This window comes from Coffea eugenioides, chromosome 1 (assembly GCF_003713205.1).
Source record: "Coffea eugenioides isolate CCC68of chromosome 1, Ceug_1.0, whole genome shotgun sequence".
Taxonomy (NCBI): domain Eukaryota; kingdom Viridiplantae; phylum Streptophyta; class Magnoliopsida; order Gentianales; family Rubiaceae; genus Coffea; species Coffea eugenioides.
Genome location: NC_040035.1, coordinates 37,540,479 through 37,558,075, shown reverse-complemented (window position 1 = coordinate 37,558,075; position 17,597 = coordinate 37,540,479). Strand labels below are relative to the sequence as shown.

The following is a 17,597-nucleotide window of genomic DNA, read 5'->3' as shown; positions in this document are numbered from 1 at the left end:
TAATCATATCTTCTTGTTCATATTCTTTTTGATCCCTAAACAAAATTGAAAGAAATAGTAAAATCGATACATTCATTCACACTTTTGTTTGTGCCTTTAGGACATAAGATAAACACATAAAAAAAAAAGAATGTACAAATTATTAAGATTTTAAATTATAATACACCCTTTGTCTGTAAACACTTTTATAGGGAATATTTACAATTTTGCTGATAAAGGATATTAGGCTTCCTTTTTGTGCCCTTAGGACACCAAAGAGAAGAATTTTTGTTGTATTATTGGTGGTGTTACTTTTCATTTTATTTGCAGTTCAACAAGATAGGACATGACATTATCTCTTTAATTGCATGATCACCCAATTTGTGATATATATATATATATTAATATATATGTATATATAGTCGACTGAGAAGAGAAATCTATAACAAGGGAAAATCTTGTGGAACACTCACATAATTTAACATTTTTCTTTTAAGGGGCTGACATGCCACTGAATAAGGTATAATGTCAAGTAGTTTTGTAAAGTGTTGATTGTAATTTGCACCTCTAAAGTATTCATGATTGGCACTTCCCCGCTAGATTATTAATACCTTAAAGTTTTAATTTCCTCTAAAGCAATTTAAGAACCCTAATTATGTTGGACTTTTAAGTAGCCATTTCACAAGTAGAAAGGCAATCCGCTCAATTAAATTACAATATTGGCCAATATTGGCTCTTTAAGAATAACCACTCAATTATTGATTATTGTTTGTCCTTTTATCTGAATTTGATATTTTCACTCAAAAACAACATAAGCATGTATCAACTTCAAAGAGCAAGATGTATTTGTATTCGGGTTGCTATTCTTAAACATAATTTGTGTAATTCAAAAAATAAAGGGTCATTCTTATTTTTTATCAGTGAAGTGAAAGCTAAATTTAATTTGTATTCAAGTTATTGTTGAACTGTATTGCCCAAAAAAAAAAGTGCTATAATACTGCAATTGATAGTTTAAAGGGGCAAAATGATAAATGCGAACATCTTAGGAGTGCAAAGTGCAATTAACCCGTTTTGCAGAAAGCATACCAGAGCTTTGGAGTTTGAACCTGAAGTTTTGTTCGGATGACAAGAAAAGCCTATTTGAGACTTTCGATGAACTGCACAAGATGGTACGATGTTAGTTGAAAAATGGAAACAAATCATTACTAGCCTTGATCTTTTTTTCTTCTTCTTTTTGGGTTGCTTATCCGAATAACTCAGTATGGGACCATTGTCCAAGCCTTAAGGTCCAACTAACTTGAAGGCAGGCAGCAGGCAGCGAACTGCGTTGGGTTTTTCTAAAGGACTAAACAGTCAATATAGGTATACATTAGATTGAGTTGATAAATTAATCATCATCGATTGTTGAACCATGAAAATTAAATTAACGTTTGTGATCATTATCACTATCATTATTAGTTTTCTAGTATAGATAGTGTAAAAAAAGGTTTAATTTTTTCTTTGCTGAAAGTGGATATACTGATCTTGAGAATGCATGTCACATGTCTTTTTTTCAAGTTAAAATTAATTTTGAATGAATTGTTATGCTTATACATTGTTAGTCAGACTTATTTATTTATCGAGTTTTTGAGTTGATGGATTCGAATAACTCATTTAAATCTAAATGCATATTGAAACTAAACTATTCATGTGGTAAAGTCGAGTAAGTCCTATGTATGCTGACAATTTATATACTGTCGCTGTTGGATCTATAATATATCTGTAAAAGTTAATTTTAAATTAAAATTTTGTATTGTTGCCATTCATTTAAAATTGACAGTGTATATACTATCAGTATATAAAATATTAGTCCTCAAGTGAATCCACTAACTTTCTTTTACATTTTTGTTCTTCTCCTTCTTACTCCTTACTCCAAAAATTCAAGCAAACTTTTCAATTGTAGCCTAATTGATTCTTATGTTAATACCTAAATCTTTTTTAACTCCAATAATATTTCATTAGTTGACACTTGTCACAGTCATCATTTGTGTCATGGCACAAAATATCTTTGGTTGTTTTCTTTTTCTTTTTATTTGGATAAAAAATTTATTTACTAATGTAATAAGTTTTAATTTTTATTACTATAAAAATATTATTACTTATGTTTAAACAATATGCAGGGACTTCAACCCTCACACGGGGATATGCAAAAGTCTAATTTTCATCCAATTTCGAGTTACATATTTGTTCACAATACACTAACATTTACACCTTTCATTAATTGCCATATAATGTAATCACATCTAAATTTCTAATTCTTTCATTTATCTTTATACTCCACTTAACTAGCTTATCCTTCTACAATACTTATGAGTCGTTATTTTTTTTCGTTTCAAGTACAAAATTATAGCACCATTTTTTTTAATTCCTGATCCTCTTTTTCTTCATGTTTCTTTGGTGCCATTCACTTTTTTATTTTCATTTTTGTTGGGGCTCGTATATCTGCAGAGTTTCCAGAGTATCTCCAATTATCAAGCCATTTTATGGTGACCAAATTTGCAAAAGGACTTCCCCTATAATATCAAATTTTTTTTGTTGACCCAGCATGTGAATTGCATTCTTATTGTTTGCTCCCACAAACAACTAGCCTAACTTGTTCCTAGCAATGTTATTAAACTCGAGCCGGATAGCGATTCGACTAAACTACTAGGTCAGGGGTCAACTAGTCGGATCAGTTCGATAGTTCTCAAAAATCCGCTGACGTCAGCATGATGTCATAATTATTTTTGTATTTTTATAAGTTTCAGAAAATATTGAAATTAAGTTCTTGGTTATATTCAACCAATCATAGAAAATGTTCCAAAAATTTAGACTTGCAATCAAATATACACCTAATAATTATATATAAAAATATAAGTTAATGGCTAAAATATGTCTATTTACCAAAACTATTTGAAAAAACTAAATTAAAACAAATTAATGCAAATTGGAATCGCTGATGTTAAATTGATAAGATCATAGGGATAAAAATATCTTGATTTAAAGATCATTCAAGAAAGCGAGTAATTTTGGTACTTACACTAAGTGAGTGTCTTTTTTTTTTTATTCCTATTAATAAATAAATGTGTTACAATTTAAGTAATTTAAATTATGTTTAGAGAAAAGAAGAAAGAAAAGTTTGAGAACCAGATTAACCAGTCGAAGCGGATCACTGGTTTAACTAATTTTTGACAATTTTGACCGATTTTTGATCAAAACGATTTTGTGCTATAAACCAACTCGAAAAAAAGACCGGTTCATGGTCGGATTGGTCGAACCAACGGTCCGGTCCAAGCCTAACAACGCTGGTTCCTAGTACATCTTTAGACTGTCTCCCTCTACCTGGCTTCACTAAGCGCTATTGGCAATATTGGTTCTGCCCACAGTGAGCAGAAATGTTCACTTTCCACCGTACCCAAAACTTTCTTTTTGTCCTTTTTTGGCTCAATAATTGCTTTAGCCTGCAAAATATGGTAGACCAATTTGTTCTTCTTTAATCTCCTAAATACCTTTTTTAAACTTTCAGTCTTAGACTGAAAATGCAAGACAATTTTAAAGACTAAAATCCAGTGTCTAACCTTCTTCATACAGCTTTTTGCTCTGGTTCTGAAAGCTGATAAAGAGGTAAAGGAAGCTGAAAGCTGCGTTTTGTATGATCCAGGAGAAGAAGAAATGAAAGCAGTCAGGCAATACCCTGCCTTTATGAAGGCATATTTCCCTCCAGACAGCAAGCAGAGCTTGGTAAATGGCTGTATATGCATCATTGCAAATGCTTTATTTGTTTGAAAAATCACTAAAGTGTGAAATGTATCTCATTGTTATGCTTCTGTTTCATCTGCATGATCTTTTTTTTTTTTTAAATTTATTTTGCAGTCTTTCTTGCAATGTAGTGCTAAGATCAGGTCCTAAACTTTGATAATGTACTAAGCCACGAAGATCATGAAGAAAATGGTGCCTTATTTTGTTACATTTTTGCTGTTTTGCATACATATTTGACAGCCCTCTTATTTGTTGCCCTGTATTTTGTATTTTCTTAACTATATTTGACGAGCCATCTTCTATGTTCTCCTGCATCTTTTATGTTCTGATGTTGTAAGAGCCCCTTTCACTGTCATGGGATCTAATATCTTTTGCTGCCAGGATGAAACCTATGTCCAGGAGTATAAGTATATAGAGCACTGATTCTTTCGTTGGTAAAACAAAATCGAGTACTTGTTAATACCTAGTTGAACACCTGCCCTAATCTTGCACTTTGAATTTTTTTTTTGGGTGATGATGGTGATTGAACAGAAACATCCCTTATGACAAATTAGTAGAACATGATGAAGGGTAAAGTGTGGATTTTTTTTAATCCTGTATTCCACTATTTAATCGTCATTTATATTTTGGTTGTAGAAACTTCCTTCCTCGTTCACATCATTTCTGAAAAGCTCACTGCCAGACAAGGTTTTTCTCAAGAATCATTATGATGATAAGAGAATTTGGGCTGTGGAGGTAGCCAAAATTGAAAATGATCTCTTTTTCCAAGCTGGCTGGTCACAGTTTCTTGCAGAAAATTGCTTGGAGTTTGGAGACCTTCTAGTTTTTCAATACAATGGGGGTCAGGAGTTTGATTTCAAAATACTGGGAAAAACTGCAGACAAGAGGGAGGTAATTTATGCCTTTGACTTCAGTTCAGAAGAGCAGCAGGAAGAAGAGTATCCGCAAGAAATGGAAAGTGAGAATAGGAGCAGGAGAGGTGCTGTTGGATTGAAGAGTAAGAGCAATTCTGACAGTGGTAGACAGGAAGAGTTTGAAGAGGTATCTTCCAAAAAGAAACAAAAGAGAGATTTCCGGGGTTCTGCTGCACGAAAGAGAAGTCTCCAACGAAGAGAAATCTGTAAGTTTTGCACCTGCGTACTCTGAATAATGGTAATGTGATTTTATTTTGTTAATTGGAGGGATTTTCTTGCTTTAGCTGAGAACAAGGCTGGCAGATCAATCAAAGCCTGTGGGAAAGGTGTCCATTTCATTGATAACACTGCTGATGCGGAAAGAGATGATCGGCCTATAACTCCATGTTTTGTGGCAAAAGTTGATGAAAAGAGGTCAAATCTAGTGGTGAGACCATTGCTTTGTTCTTCATCTCTACTGAAACAGTTGAGTTGCATGTTTAAACCTTGATCCACCATGAATCCACCATCAAGATTGTGTTAAAATTTTAATATACCGTGCTTATTTGCTTGTTGTAATACAAATTATAAGGTTCTACAGTGATGCTACCTGTGGAATAGGTCTTGAACGCATAACTTTCAAGCTGAAAAGATAATATTGGACAGGGCTCCTTGTCAGACTCAAAGAACGCCGAGTAGCTGGTTTTCTTCTCTATTAATTTGAAATTTTTTGTTCTACAGAACTGTTCCTGCAAGAACTTTCCTCCATCTTGGTTCATGAACCTAATGTAGCTATTTGCTTTTTTACTCTCATGTTCATTGTTATGTGAACTCTTGTTCTTTTAGATTTGCTGCTCATACACAGGTAGCCAGTTTTGCTTTAAGAAATGACATGTTCAATCTCCTGGCCCTATTTGCAGCATGTTCCAAAAGATCTGGTTACGGCCTGTGGTATTTATCCTGAACAAACTATGACCATCCTTGATCCTGGTGGGAACAAATGGACCACAAAAGTTAAGCAGTGGCAAGATGGACGATTTATCATGGCTGGAAGCTGGAAATTTCTGTTCATAAGGAATGGTATGCGCCATAAGGACTCCTTCCTTTGTGAGTTTGTTCAAGGTGCAGATCCAAGTGAAGCTTTGATTAAAGTTTATCCTCATCGGAAAAAATGACTCTAGCAGTTCAGGTGCTGCTGAGCCTTCTGAAGCTTGAAATCCTAGAGTTTTGGAATCAAGAAAGTAGTCGTCAAAAGTTAAAAGTTAGTTTGCAGGTGATAATTCAGTTAAAACTATGTGCAACTTGAACCTTGTTCTAATCAATGTTGCTCTATCTTCGACTTGTAGCTTCTTAGTCTTTTCTGTTAGCTTCTAGTGTTTTAGAGTCTCTGATTGACTCAAATTTCTGATGTATTTTGGCGTCAATTAAGTCATTTTAGCTAGCCCAAAAGTATATTTTATCCCTAATGCCTATATCCAAATGACAAATTTAGAAGATGTTCCTTAGACTACTAATGAGTATTAATGCCTAAGCTATTGTGTCTTGATGAGCCTGTTCTCATCCCATGCCCTTATCTCTGACAAAACTAATCCTACACTTGTACCAAGATCCACAATTTGCCAAGGCCAGCCGGCTTCCCATGTAAATAAATATGAGTTCACCTGCAACTAACAATTGAAAATCACAATATGTCTAAATGATAGATACGATAGATATAAACACGAGAATCTCTAAAATTAAGAAGAATAGGATTTTCCAACAAATATACCCTCTTATCCCTTTGTCTCCAAGTTTGATGAACCAGCTCTAAACCCATGACCTTGTCTCTCCATGAAACTTGTCCTGCAGCACCATACCAAGGCCACAATCTGCCTATGCCGGCAGGTTCGGTCTCCTCCGTCCCACGCCTAAAACAGGCCCTCAGAACTCTCCACCGCGCCACGGCCACGGAGATCACGGTGGGCAATGGCAGCCTCTTGCATTAATCCAAAGCATGTTAGAGACTTTCAAACTCGCAGATAGCTAAGCATACAACTTCAATTAAGATAGAAAAACATAAAACTTTGAGGAAGCAAAACTAAAGGATATGTAATTTGAATTTTAGTCAAAGCATGTATTAAGATGCAGAGTTTGAGGCCATCGAAAGATTGCACTATTATATCAAACAAGAATAGGAGTCACTGCCGTAAAAATGATGTCAGGAAACCATGCAACTAAGGGCACAGAACAGGCTAGCACTGCAGCAGAGTACAATAAAACGAAAAAAATTGCATGGCAGACTTGTATGCATGGCTATACGCCTAAAACTACAGCTAAATTTGCAATTATAAGATTATTTCATAGTTCAGCTACCTAAGTAGAAGAGGTTCACACCAAAAATTAATTATAGGCCATTTGTTTAAAATTAACAATTTCGCTGAAGCTTCAAAAGGACATCAGAAGCCTTTCAACAAAAAGCACATTGAGTTGCAGATATTTGACTTCAGGCACAGCGTTTTCCTTCTGGAACAGCAACTGTCGAATAGGGACGGAACTCGCACGGGTCACCCTGTATGGCTGGAAGAAGTCTCTGATGTGTCTTTAGATGTTGACCCAGATTGGAGAAACTGAAAATTATGAATAAGCCAAAATGAAGGAAACTTTGGACTTCAAAGCATGGTTCACTGCCGTGGGTCACAGACGCGGTTGTCCTGCATTCGTCGCGGCATATCGGTTTAATATCGGGTGATACGCACATTATATCACATAAAAATTATCAAAATCTGAAAAAATTACTAAAATTAGAAAATACCAACAAACGCACAATCTGATAAAATATCCGGATCGACTTTGAGTTGACTCGGATATATCAGTCGATACCATGCATCACAAATTCGAATCGGTCAAGTCAGAGCGAGTCGCCGTGGATATGGTATTCCACGATTCGGAGATCGGTATTGTACCAGTCCCTTTCGTTCCGATTATGACTCGGCCAAATCATATTGAAATTGGCCAATATTGGTAACCATGCTGAAAAGGCCAACACTTTGCAGACTAAGAATGCAAGTTTTTCAATGGACAACAGTGAAAATAAAATTCCAAGCAAGAGAAACCCATAAATTCTGCACTGCAATACCTTTTTACCTGTTTTCCTCCCATCAGAAAATGGGAAGAAAAAGGTAAAATACCACGTGATCAGGATCAACAAAGCTTTAACTACCAGCAAAAACATTATCAACAAACAATATGCAAGTCAAAAACCCTCATGAGACCAAAAAATGTATTGCAGATCCCAGTATTTGTCTATCTTCTTCTAGTGCATATTGGTCAGTTTTAACCTCCAATTCGCCAAATGCAAAAAAAAAAAAAAAAAAAAAAAAAAAAAGAGTTGGTCCTAAACTTACGGTGCCGAGGTGGTCCTAAACTTATCCTATACACAGTAGCAGAGCTTCAACTCACCCAACAAAACTGATTATCAACAAAGAGTTGGCTTGCATCACAGTCGAAGGGAAAATACAGATAACATACCGAAGTATCTGACGTGCTTAAGCTAAAAGGATTCATTAAGCACAAGACAAAGAGTGATTGGATGGTGGCAAATAGAGTTGATCATCATTCAACAGAGAATCTATATACTTGAAATGAGCACATCTTCACACCTTATCGTAATCAAAGTCTCTACAGAGTAAGAGCCATGCACAAACTGGTTTCGCCTGATCATCTTATACGTCAAGTAAATTCCCTTATACAAACCTGATGGATTTCTTCCACCCTTATCATGACACAAGAAAACAGATATCCGATGAATTTTCACCCAGGTGAATGTGAAGCCAATTTAACTGAATTTAAAGCAAGTGATCACTAACCACCCCGATCACGAAAATGTAAGAACAATTTTGCATGCTAGAACAGATAAACATCAGCAGAGATGCTATGCAGACGAACCTAAAGGAACAGGAAAATGAGGAAAAGAAAAATGTCTTGTTTAACTATTCATCTACTTTCAAGTACTCACAATCATGCCAGCATGAGTATACAAGTAGAAGTCATAGTTCTTGGGATGACAAACTTTATTGTCAATCAATGGCCCTGCATCACCTCCCTGGAACGTGTCAATCAATGCAACAATAACTTTCTTATGTAGCCTAATTGCATTGTCTGTCAAGTCAATACCCGGGGCAACATTTTCTGGTGCATTAGGCTGAAAGAACTTTGTATGATGATTTCTCTGTGCAAGAATGACCACGACTTTTGGAGACCATTTCTCATCAAGAAACTTGCAAGCCTACAAAATGGAGACAATAATTGTCATTCTCATGAATAAACCTCAGACTACCTTTACTATTAATTTGTGATGGAACACTTCAATAATTTGATCCAGCTCATGTTGATTACTTGATTAAACTGCGACTCACTGACAGCATGGCTGCAAATGTACAAAATAAAAGAATAGTCAGCCTCAGATATTTGAAAAAAAAATGTAGTTAAAAAACGGTAAGAGCACTTTTGCCAAGATAGATGTATATGAACAATAAAAAGTTTAAAACAAAATCTCTACTTAATTAAGCATACTCATTAGGTACAAAGGATCAGAAAAGTCAGTAAAGATTTATCTGCATTTCTTGAAAACTAATCAAGAAATGCAACTCAAATACAATAATAACACAAAGAACAAGTAATGCCGTCCTGACAGCCTTTGCTAAATGAAAGTAGTAGCAACAAATAGAATACATACACCTGAATGTAATGATCTGATCTTTCTTATGCCAGAGCTTACATAGAAATCAAGCAAAGTCTCCCAAAAGTCCATAAGGAATTTTACATCTCGGAAATACCAAGATCCTTCCTAATAATCTGATAACACTATATCCACAAAATATGGAGCATATGAAGAATGAAAGAAAATGCATTACATTTTCATCTCATTATGTACTCCATAATCTGGAGATTTTGTTCGGTTTGAAGTTTTGCTGGCCAAATTAGACACAGGTCAATGTGCAAATTACGAAGCAATGCATAGAATATACCTGTTCAGCAAATTCATTTGCTCTCCAACACTAATATAAGGATATAAAGGAAAGCTTTTTAAACGTGCATACAAATTGATGTAACAGGATAACCTACACACTTAAGAGAAGCATCTGGTAGCATGATTTTTTTTTTTAAGCAATTATACTAGTACAAATGTGAAATCTTGGAGCAACTCAGGTGAGAATTCAAGAGAAAATATGCTGTAAGAATTTTTGTATCATCAATATGAGTACAATCCACAGTTTCTAGAGCATTGCATACTCGATCTGCAGGATCAGGTGTAATAATCAAGCTTCAGTCATGAGTTATTTTCTATTAATTACCATGTTATGGAAATAGAGACAAACTGACTAAATTGACTGCTCTGGTTTGAGTGCAAGTTGAATAGGTCATGGTGCTTGTATCGTGGCTTTAATCAACTTGAATCAGAAAATTAAAACTTACCAAATTATCCCTTCATCCTCAATGTCTGAAACATATTTTTAAAGGGAATCAATTATCACAAGTTTTGGGGATCAGGTAAAGCACAGATGCTCTATATTTGAAATTAGTAGCCACTGTCTAAAACTGACAATGTATAATGCAACTAATACAAACAAGAATAGCAAAATGCACAAGTTAAACTACATGGACCCCGCCCGTTATTGCCTGAAAATATTTAACCATCACAAACAAGGGAGACTGAGCATTTAAAAAACCCAAATTGCAGGCATTTATGAACTCAACTGATTCACCTTTTGGTGCTCTGGAAAAAATGAAGCAGAGGAGTAAGAGCATTACAACTTTCACCATCCAACACAAGTAGACAAATATCAAAAACTAAACTGAGCCATGTGACACATCCATTTCCGGAATTAGGATTGGACCCTTAGACACCACAGGAATTAAAAGGAGAATCTCAACCACCAAGCTCCCAAGGAAGCAAGAGCATGGAAAATTGGCATTTAACAATATTACAAATCATTTACATAGTACAAGGAAAGCAAAGAAATTCAAGCGTTCCTACAAGGCTATTAAAAGTCTAACCTTTACATTGGCCTTAAGGAGAACAGTTGTAAGACACTGGTAGGAACCATGCATTGAGTAACATCAGGAAACATCAGGAACATCAGTTGTAATATCATATGCAGCCAAATTCCTCTTTCTCTGAGAACCTGAAAGAAACATCGGGAAACATGTTATTCAAATAATAGATAATAAGCAAAGTGTGGTTATTATCTATGCGTGCACATGCAAGCTGAGGCAAAACAGCAAAAAGGTTGCACAAACCATAAAGATCACAGTTTTTGTTCTCTGGAAGGAGACAAAAGTTATTTAGGTGCCCCTAAAAGTTTAGCCTGAATCTCTTCAAGCTTCTTTTCCAACCTTACAAGAGAGAGTAGTCGTCTGTACTTCTGATTCTTTTCAAATACATCAAATGGGTGTTCCACATCCTGCAAACTTAAAGTGTGAGTTCAAAAATGTGACCAGCCCCACATTCTTAAAGACAGAGAAACCACAATCTGACTGTCATACAATTCCTTATCACCTTCATGAGATCTCCAACAAGGCCATGAATATAACGGCATGCAGCAATGTTTACTATGGCCCACTTTTCAATGTTTGCAGGTTGAACTAGTCTCTGTACAGATGAACACAAAATACTAAACTTTCATCAAATAACCTCTGCTACTACGTTAAAAAAGAATATGAAACTTGAAATCACATTATTATTATTCAGTTCTGAGGAAAGAAATCATCTCCATTTCCAACTTTCAGCTGCAATCAAATGGAATGTTAACCACAATTTCAACTTTACAGCCAATAGGAGCAGAAATGTGGTGAAAATATAAAAAACAACACTAAAAAAAGTTAATTATCTCAGAACCACATAGCAGCATGCCCTTGGAGCTGGGGGCATTCAACCATCAACCTCAAAATTCTGCTGATGGAAATGCCCTGAGAATGAACCACAGGCTTCGGATCATTATTGTGATTTTCGCACCCTGAAACAACCAATCAGATATTCATTTGCCACGCAGTGCATAGAGCATCAGCCCTTTCATAGTTTAAGTAGGAAATATATGGTAATCAAACTACCCATCTTCTCTTGTGGCTATTGCCTTGACTTCTCCACTAATGAAGCTCTTTTGAAGGTGGACAGAGCTTTTGTGTAACATTGCAAGGACAGCAAAGAGCATAGCTAAAGCATATACTGCAATAACTAGAACTAGTACGACTGATAACTAGTAATCAAGTTGAGCTCCATCCAGTTCGTCACCACGAGAGCAGAGTATGTTAGCCATTTCGGTTTTCCAGCATCTATACAAGGAAGATTACCAGAATAGTGCAACTCTATATTCCATTAGGTGGCAAAATAGTGATAGGCCGTCGCTTGTACAGTTTGAACTTCAGCATCAACACCCTTGCTTTTCTGCTTCAAAGAGAAAATACAAATTCAGAGACGTAAGAGTAAGTTTATTTCCATTTTCTTCAGTTGTATGTTATACAACCACCTGGAAGAAGAGGAAAGATCAAATGGTAAAGCAGGGGCACTACATGGAACCTTGATAGAGAAAATTTTGAACTCATTTCCAGACTATCAAAGAAATAATCTGAAAAAAGCGAGTGCAAGGCATATAATTGTTCCCTGCAGCCCCTTGGCCAATCTCACTTCAACTGCATTTCCAGGAAAGCTAAAAATATGACATAAATTTCCAAAGCCCACAAGTTAACAACCCATAAAATGTGCATCCAGTTCGAAGCTTTGTACCGAAGAGAATCAAGAATCCTAAAATTAGGATTTACATTATCACTAACCTGTGACCACAAACTAATTAATCTTCAAATCACAATTTAAGCAAAACCCACGTAGAAAAAGCGGAAGATGATTCCAAAAGGAAACAAGATCATACCATGAACTGGAATTTGGGGTCAAATACGCACCATGCTGCTCCAAAACGGCAGCCTATACCTTCGCATCATCCTCTGTAAGTTGATCCTAAAAAAATTCTTTATGCCAAGAAAAAAAATCCACGAAAGTTGTTGGCCAATTTTGGATTATAAGGACCGGGAGATATATCTCTTGCCAGAAATAAAGCCATGCAAGAATTCGAGGCCAGCCGCAACTGTGAAGGATACATCCCCACTAATTCTGAAACTTTTAGTGGGGAATAATTAAGAGTACTGAAAGCTACCACTGCTATTATTGCTGCTGCCTCTCCACTCCCAATCAAATAGATAAATGCACAAAAAATAAAAATATGGAATTTAGAAAGCATAAAAAAATGGAAAAACAGACTAAAAATCAAACATCACAGCATAACACAGTAAACAATATCAATAAGAATGTTGAAGAAATAGAAGAATTGTATGAAGGAGAAGGAATTTAAAACTGTTGATGATGTGATTGGAGAGAGTGGGGAAGAAAATAAAAAGGTTAGCGAAACTGAAGCATTGGATGAGGTGGGAAAGGTTGATAGAGTTGAGAAATCATTAGTCTTGGAAGAAAAAAAAATTGATGACATTGTTATGCTTTTAGATGAAATTGTAGAGAGCCTAAAGGGCATGTCTCGTCAGGAGAGAATCTCTGTTGCGATAAGTGTATGTTAATGTGTTCCTTTTCATTTTATTGTTTCTTCTCTTCTTCTTGTCAAGTAATCAAAGTGTATAGCATGATTTTCTTCCTAGGTTGTAAATAAGGCGCAAGAAATTTTAAAAGTGGTTGGTGCTTGGACTGAACTGATTAAAGAGAACATTTTGGGCTGAACCTAGGCCACCTCCAGCATTCTAGCATGACCAAGTAGACAGTTTAAATTTTGCCCAAAAGTTACTTGGGCCAGCCCTTTAGCTCGGATCGTAATAAATGGCATTAGAGTGAATCTTAGGGGTGTACGTGAGCCACTTCTAGAATTTGAGTACGACCAAGTAAATAGCTTGCAAGGACACAAAGTCCTTGAGTGCAGGAAAATGTGTGTGTGGTGAGCTTGAACTAGTGTATGAGTGTGAGCCACCTCCAGAATTTGAGTACGACCAAGTGGACAGTTTGCATTATGCGCAAGCTGAGCCTAGACTGGTGTGTGAGCCTAGTCCACCTCCAAAATTCAAGCACGACCAATTGGATAGTTTGCATAAGGAAATCTCAGGAAATGCGAATGCTCACCCTGATGGAGGATATCTATAGTCTTAAGTCCTTGTTTCGTATGTGCTCCTTTTGTTTAATTAATAGGAATCTTAACCATATTACTCATAGGATAAACGTGCAAGCGCTAGACTTTGTTGTAGATCAGGAATTTTGGATTCCTCAGTGTTAGTATGCACTGGTTGTAAAGTTCGCTCAAGTCGTTACTTGAAACTGTAAAGGTTCTTTTCATCTATAAAATCATATATCGTTTCGACAAAAAAAAAAAAATTGGATAGTTTGCATCGTGTGTGGAGTGAGCCTAGACCAGTGTGTGAGCTTGATTTATCTCTAAAATTTGAGTACGACCAATTAGACAGTACCTCCAAAGTCTGAACACAACAAATAGATAATTTGTGTTGTGCTGCGGGTGAGTCTGGACCAGTATGTGAGTTTGGGCCATCTCTAGAAGTCGAGTACGACCAAGTGGACAGTTTGCGTCATATATGGGGTAAGTTTAGACTAGTGTGTAAGCTTGGTCCACCTCCGAAATCTAAGGATGACCAAGTGGACAGTTTGTGAGGACGCAAAATCCTTAAGTTGGGATAAACATGTGCAAGGTAAGTCTGGACCAGTTTATTATGGTTCTAATTATGCAAGAAAGTATAAGAAACCGCGTGCCTTATACTAGGGTCATCTCCAAAATCCGAGCATGATTAAGTGAGCCTAGATTTTGAGCGCGATGAAGTGGGCAGTTTGTATTGTGGCTGGGCTTAATGTTGCTTCGTTAAATGGGGGTGACTATGAGACCCCAGCTTCTGTCCTACATCAGTAGAAGTAGGGGTGAGCTTGGACCACCTCTAGAATCTGAACTTAATTGAATGGACAGTTTGAATGGATGCAAAGCCCTTAAATAGGGGAAAATATGTGCAAGGTAGAGTTTGGACCAGTGTATTATGGTACCAACTATGCAAAAAAGTGTAAAAAACTTCGTGCCACGTATGAGAGCCACCTCTAGAGTCCAAGCACCATTAGATGGGTTTGGGTTCGAGCACGATCAAATGGATAGCTTGGATTGTGAACGGATTTTGTGTTGCGTCATTAAGTGGGGTGAATGTGAGATCCAAACTTCCGTCCCACATTAGAAGATGTGGGGGTAAACTTGGACCATCTCTAGAGTCTGAGCACGATCAAATGAATGGTTTGCAAGGATACAAAGTCCTTAAATAGGGATGAATGTGTGTAGCGTGAGTCTGAGCTAGTGTGTTATATTCCGACTATGCAAGGAATTGCGTGCCACGTACTGGAGAGACCTCCAAATTCCAAGCACAACTAGGTAAAGTCTGGATCCAAATATAACCAAGTAGATAGTTTAGATTGTGATTGACCTTTGCATTACATTCTTAAGTAGGGGTGAATGTGAAACCTCAACTTCAGTCCCACATCCGAAGAAAGGAAAGAAAATGAATAGTTTATAGGCCCCGATCATGACGGATTAGGGATTGAAGATTATTCTCATCAGAGATTAATTGTAATCGTCATCAAAAGTTATAATGATACCGTTTGTGTTATTACATTACCATTTGCGTTGTTATGACGGAAGATGACTGGTAAATCCAAAACCAAGTTAATGAGATTTTGACATCTTAAGTTAAAAGAGATTTTTACATCTGTTTAAGCAATATAATTTTCTTCATAATTTGTTTGGTCAGCATGTTATTTGTTTATTTTACGTCAAACAAGAAAGTGAAACAGTTGCCTAGAAAATAAAGCAAGACATAGACAACTGGAATGCAGAGACTACAACGTTGTACTGGAGTATCTCAAGGCTTTGAAGGTTTCAAGTTCAAGCCCCAGTCCCAGCCAAATATTCCAATTAAAACTTCTAATGCAGAGAAAGCCTGTATTAGCATAACAAACTTCAAGTTAGGCCCAAATCTAAGAAATTTTTGATTATACATATTTCGATGCATCACCTATTGTTTTTGTTTAACAAAACAAGATAAAGATTAAGCATTTGCCCGCGAAGTGATTTATCTATTTATTATCCTTCATTTTCTTCCCTTATTGCTTACGCGGAGCCAAACTGCTTGGACCAGGAGATGGTCCTTCAGATACACTAGCCTCGTATGAGAGTTTTGTAAAACTATTGGGACCAAACTGCTTGTCAAATACACCAACCTCATATTTACGTACACCGTTCAGGAATGATTGCACTGACGATAGCTTTTGCGACAGCCAGGGGTGCTGTATCGTTGTTGCTAGGATGGTAAGATCGTATTGTACTCCTGAGGCATTTTCAAACACTACATTTCTTTGCTTTGCTTCAGCAACTCCCTCAAATTGTAGTTTCGTGTTGGAGGCTTCTTTGTTGTGCTCATCCACTGCAAATTTTCCAAGATAAATCACCCGAGACTCGTTGATTGGGTTGGGGATTGTAAACAGTTTTTCATCGACTTCAGCTTCTGTGCAATGGGCAGCCACCAGCATTGCTAGCAATGTGAGGAGAAGAGCGTGAAAATAGAGAACCATTTTGATGTGTTTTGATTTTTGTTTACAATTAAAATGTAGATGGAAGACAAGTGTGTGATTCGTGAAGACAAAGCTTTGTGATTAAAGTCATCTTATAGGGATAAATTTTGAGGAGCCATTGAGTGTCTGCATGTTTACATTCTTTAATTTAGTAATTAAATGGTTTCTCTTTCATTTATTAGTCTTAAAGTTCTTATAGATGAAATTAATGTCTTAATAAGTTTGGCTATCTACTTTTGACATTATATAGTCTATCTTTTATTTATTCTCCTCAAGTATAATGTAGAACTGTTCTTGCAGCGCCTCATAAATAGAATATTTGGTGTCTTTGGAAATGAGATTATTTGAAAAAATATTTTAAATAACATTATAGCATTTTTTGTAATTTGATATATGTGAAATAAAAAAATAAGATTAAAAATTGTGCTTAAGATGTAATCAAAATAATGTTTAAAAATTTTATTTCCAAATTATGGTATCCGAACGAACCCATGTTTATGCATGGAATCCTTTCAATTTTACTATTGATCAGGTCTTTTCACTGAGAAAGCTATTCACATAATTCGTCATCCCCACAATATTTACCCCCGCATGCAAATTAATAAACCACAGCAATGATCTTATGTTCAGATATGTTTGATAACAGCAAGAGATAACTTCTCATATGGAGAAAGGAAGAGAGACAAAATGATATTGATCACAATGTATAAAGCAAGCAATTCTTCTTTGGTTATGGTGATAAGTTAAAATTCTATGAGTAATGAGAGATTGGGAGATTTTGTCATTTTGTTTTTCTATCATAATAGTTATATTCTCATGTAGACAATAAGGAAGTCTGGGATCATAAAATTATTTTACTATTTTATGTGTCTAGTTTTTTTTTTTTTTTGATAGATTGGCGATTCACTTATACACTCCATGCAATTGGGACGGGAGGGGGGACATATTAAAGTATTGAGATATCATCCTATGATAATAGCACAAGTATTGGTATCTATTCCATACCCAAGTGACTGCAACAATAGTGCTTAGGCTTTTTCCAAAGATACGAAACTCAATATAATAATCCAGTCTAATGGGGAGACCAAAGAAAAGTATGGAGACAAGGTTGAAAGAAAAGCATAGAGATACAAGAAAGGGAAAATAAGAAATTGAACAAATCAATGAGCATGTTTTTGTTGAGATCTGGTTTGGAAACAATAAGCAATTATACTTCAATATTGGACAAAATTCCAACCAGTAGATTTGTTGACTACATAATTTCTAGCATTCTTGTGATTACATGTTTGCAATCCTACAGTTCAGCC

At 36.0% G+C, this 17,597-nt stretch overlaps 1 protein-coding gene and 1 long non-coding RNA gene across 3 annotated transcripts; one reads left to right on the top strand and one right to left on the bottom strand.

Moving 5' to 3' along the window:
* Positions 1-484: 484 nt before the first annotated feature.
* LOC113771856 (putative B3 domain-containing protein At5g66980) lies at positions 485-5,824 on the top strand. Its single transcript, XM_027316413.1, has 5 exons — positions 485-499; positions 3,589-3,738; positions 4,393-4,876; positions 4,955-5,097; positions 5,570-5,824. The coding sequence occupies exons 1-5, from the start codon at positions 485-487 to the stop codon at positions 5,822-5,824; spliced, it is 1,047 nt and encodes a 348-aa protein (XP_027172214.1).
* A 2,825-nt stretch (positions 5,825-8,649) lies between these two features.
* LOC113750560 lies at positions 8,650-11,278 on the bottom strand. Of its 2 annotated transcripts, XR_003464659.1 has the most exons (5): positions 11,188-11,278; positions 10,929-11,092; positions 10,686-10,813; positions 9,024-9,054; positions 8,650-8,913 (listed from the first exon to the last, which is right to left on the bottom strand). It is a non-coding gene; the product is annotated as an uncharacterized LOC113750560 (long non-coding RNA). The 2 variants fall into 2 exon arrangements; XR_003464658.1 differs by having other exon boundaries at positions 8,650-9,054.
* Between the last annotated feature and the right edge of the window lie 6,319 nt (positions 11,279-17,597).

Excerpts from the sequence above, each read along its gene's own strand:
- LOC113771856 (XM_027316413.1), top strand. Across the intron at positions 3,739-4,392 it reads CAGACAGCAAGCAGAGCTTG|AAACTTCCTTCCTCGTTCAC; the intron begins GTAAATGGCTGT and ends TTTTGGTTGTAG. Across the intron at positions 5,098-5,569 it reads AAAAGAGGTCAAATCTAGTG|CATGTTCCAAAAGATCTGGT; the intron begins GTGAGACCATTG and ends CCCTATTTGCAG.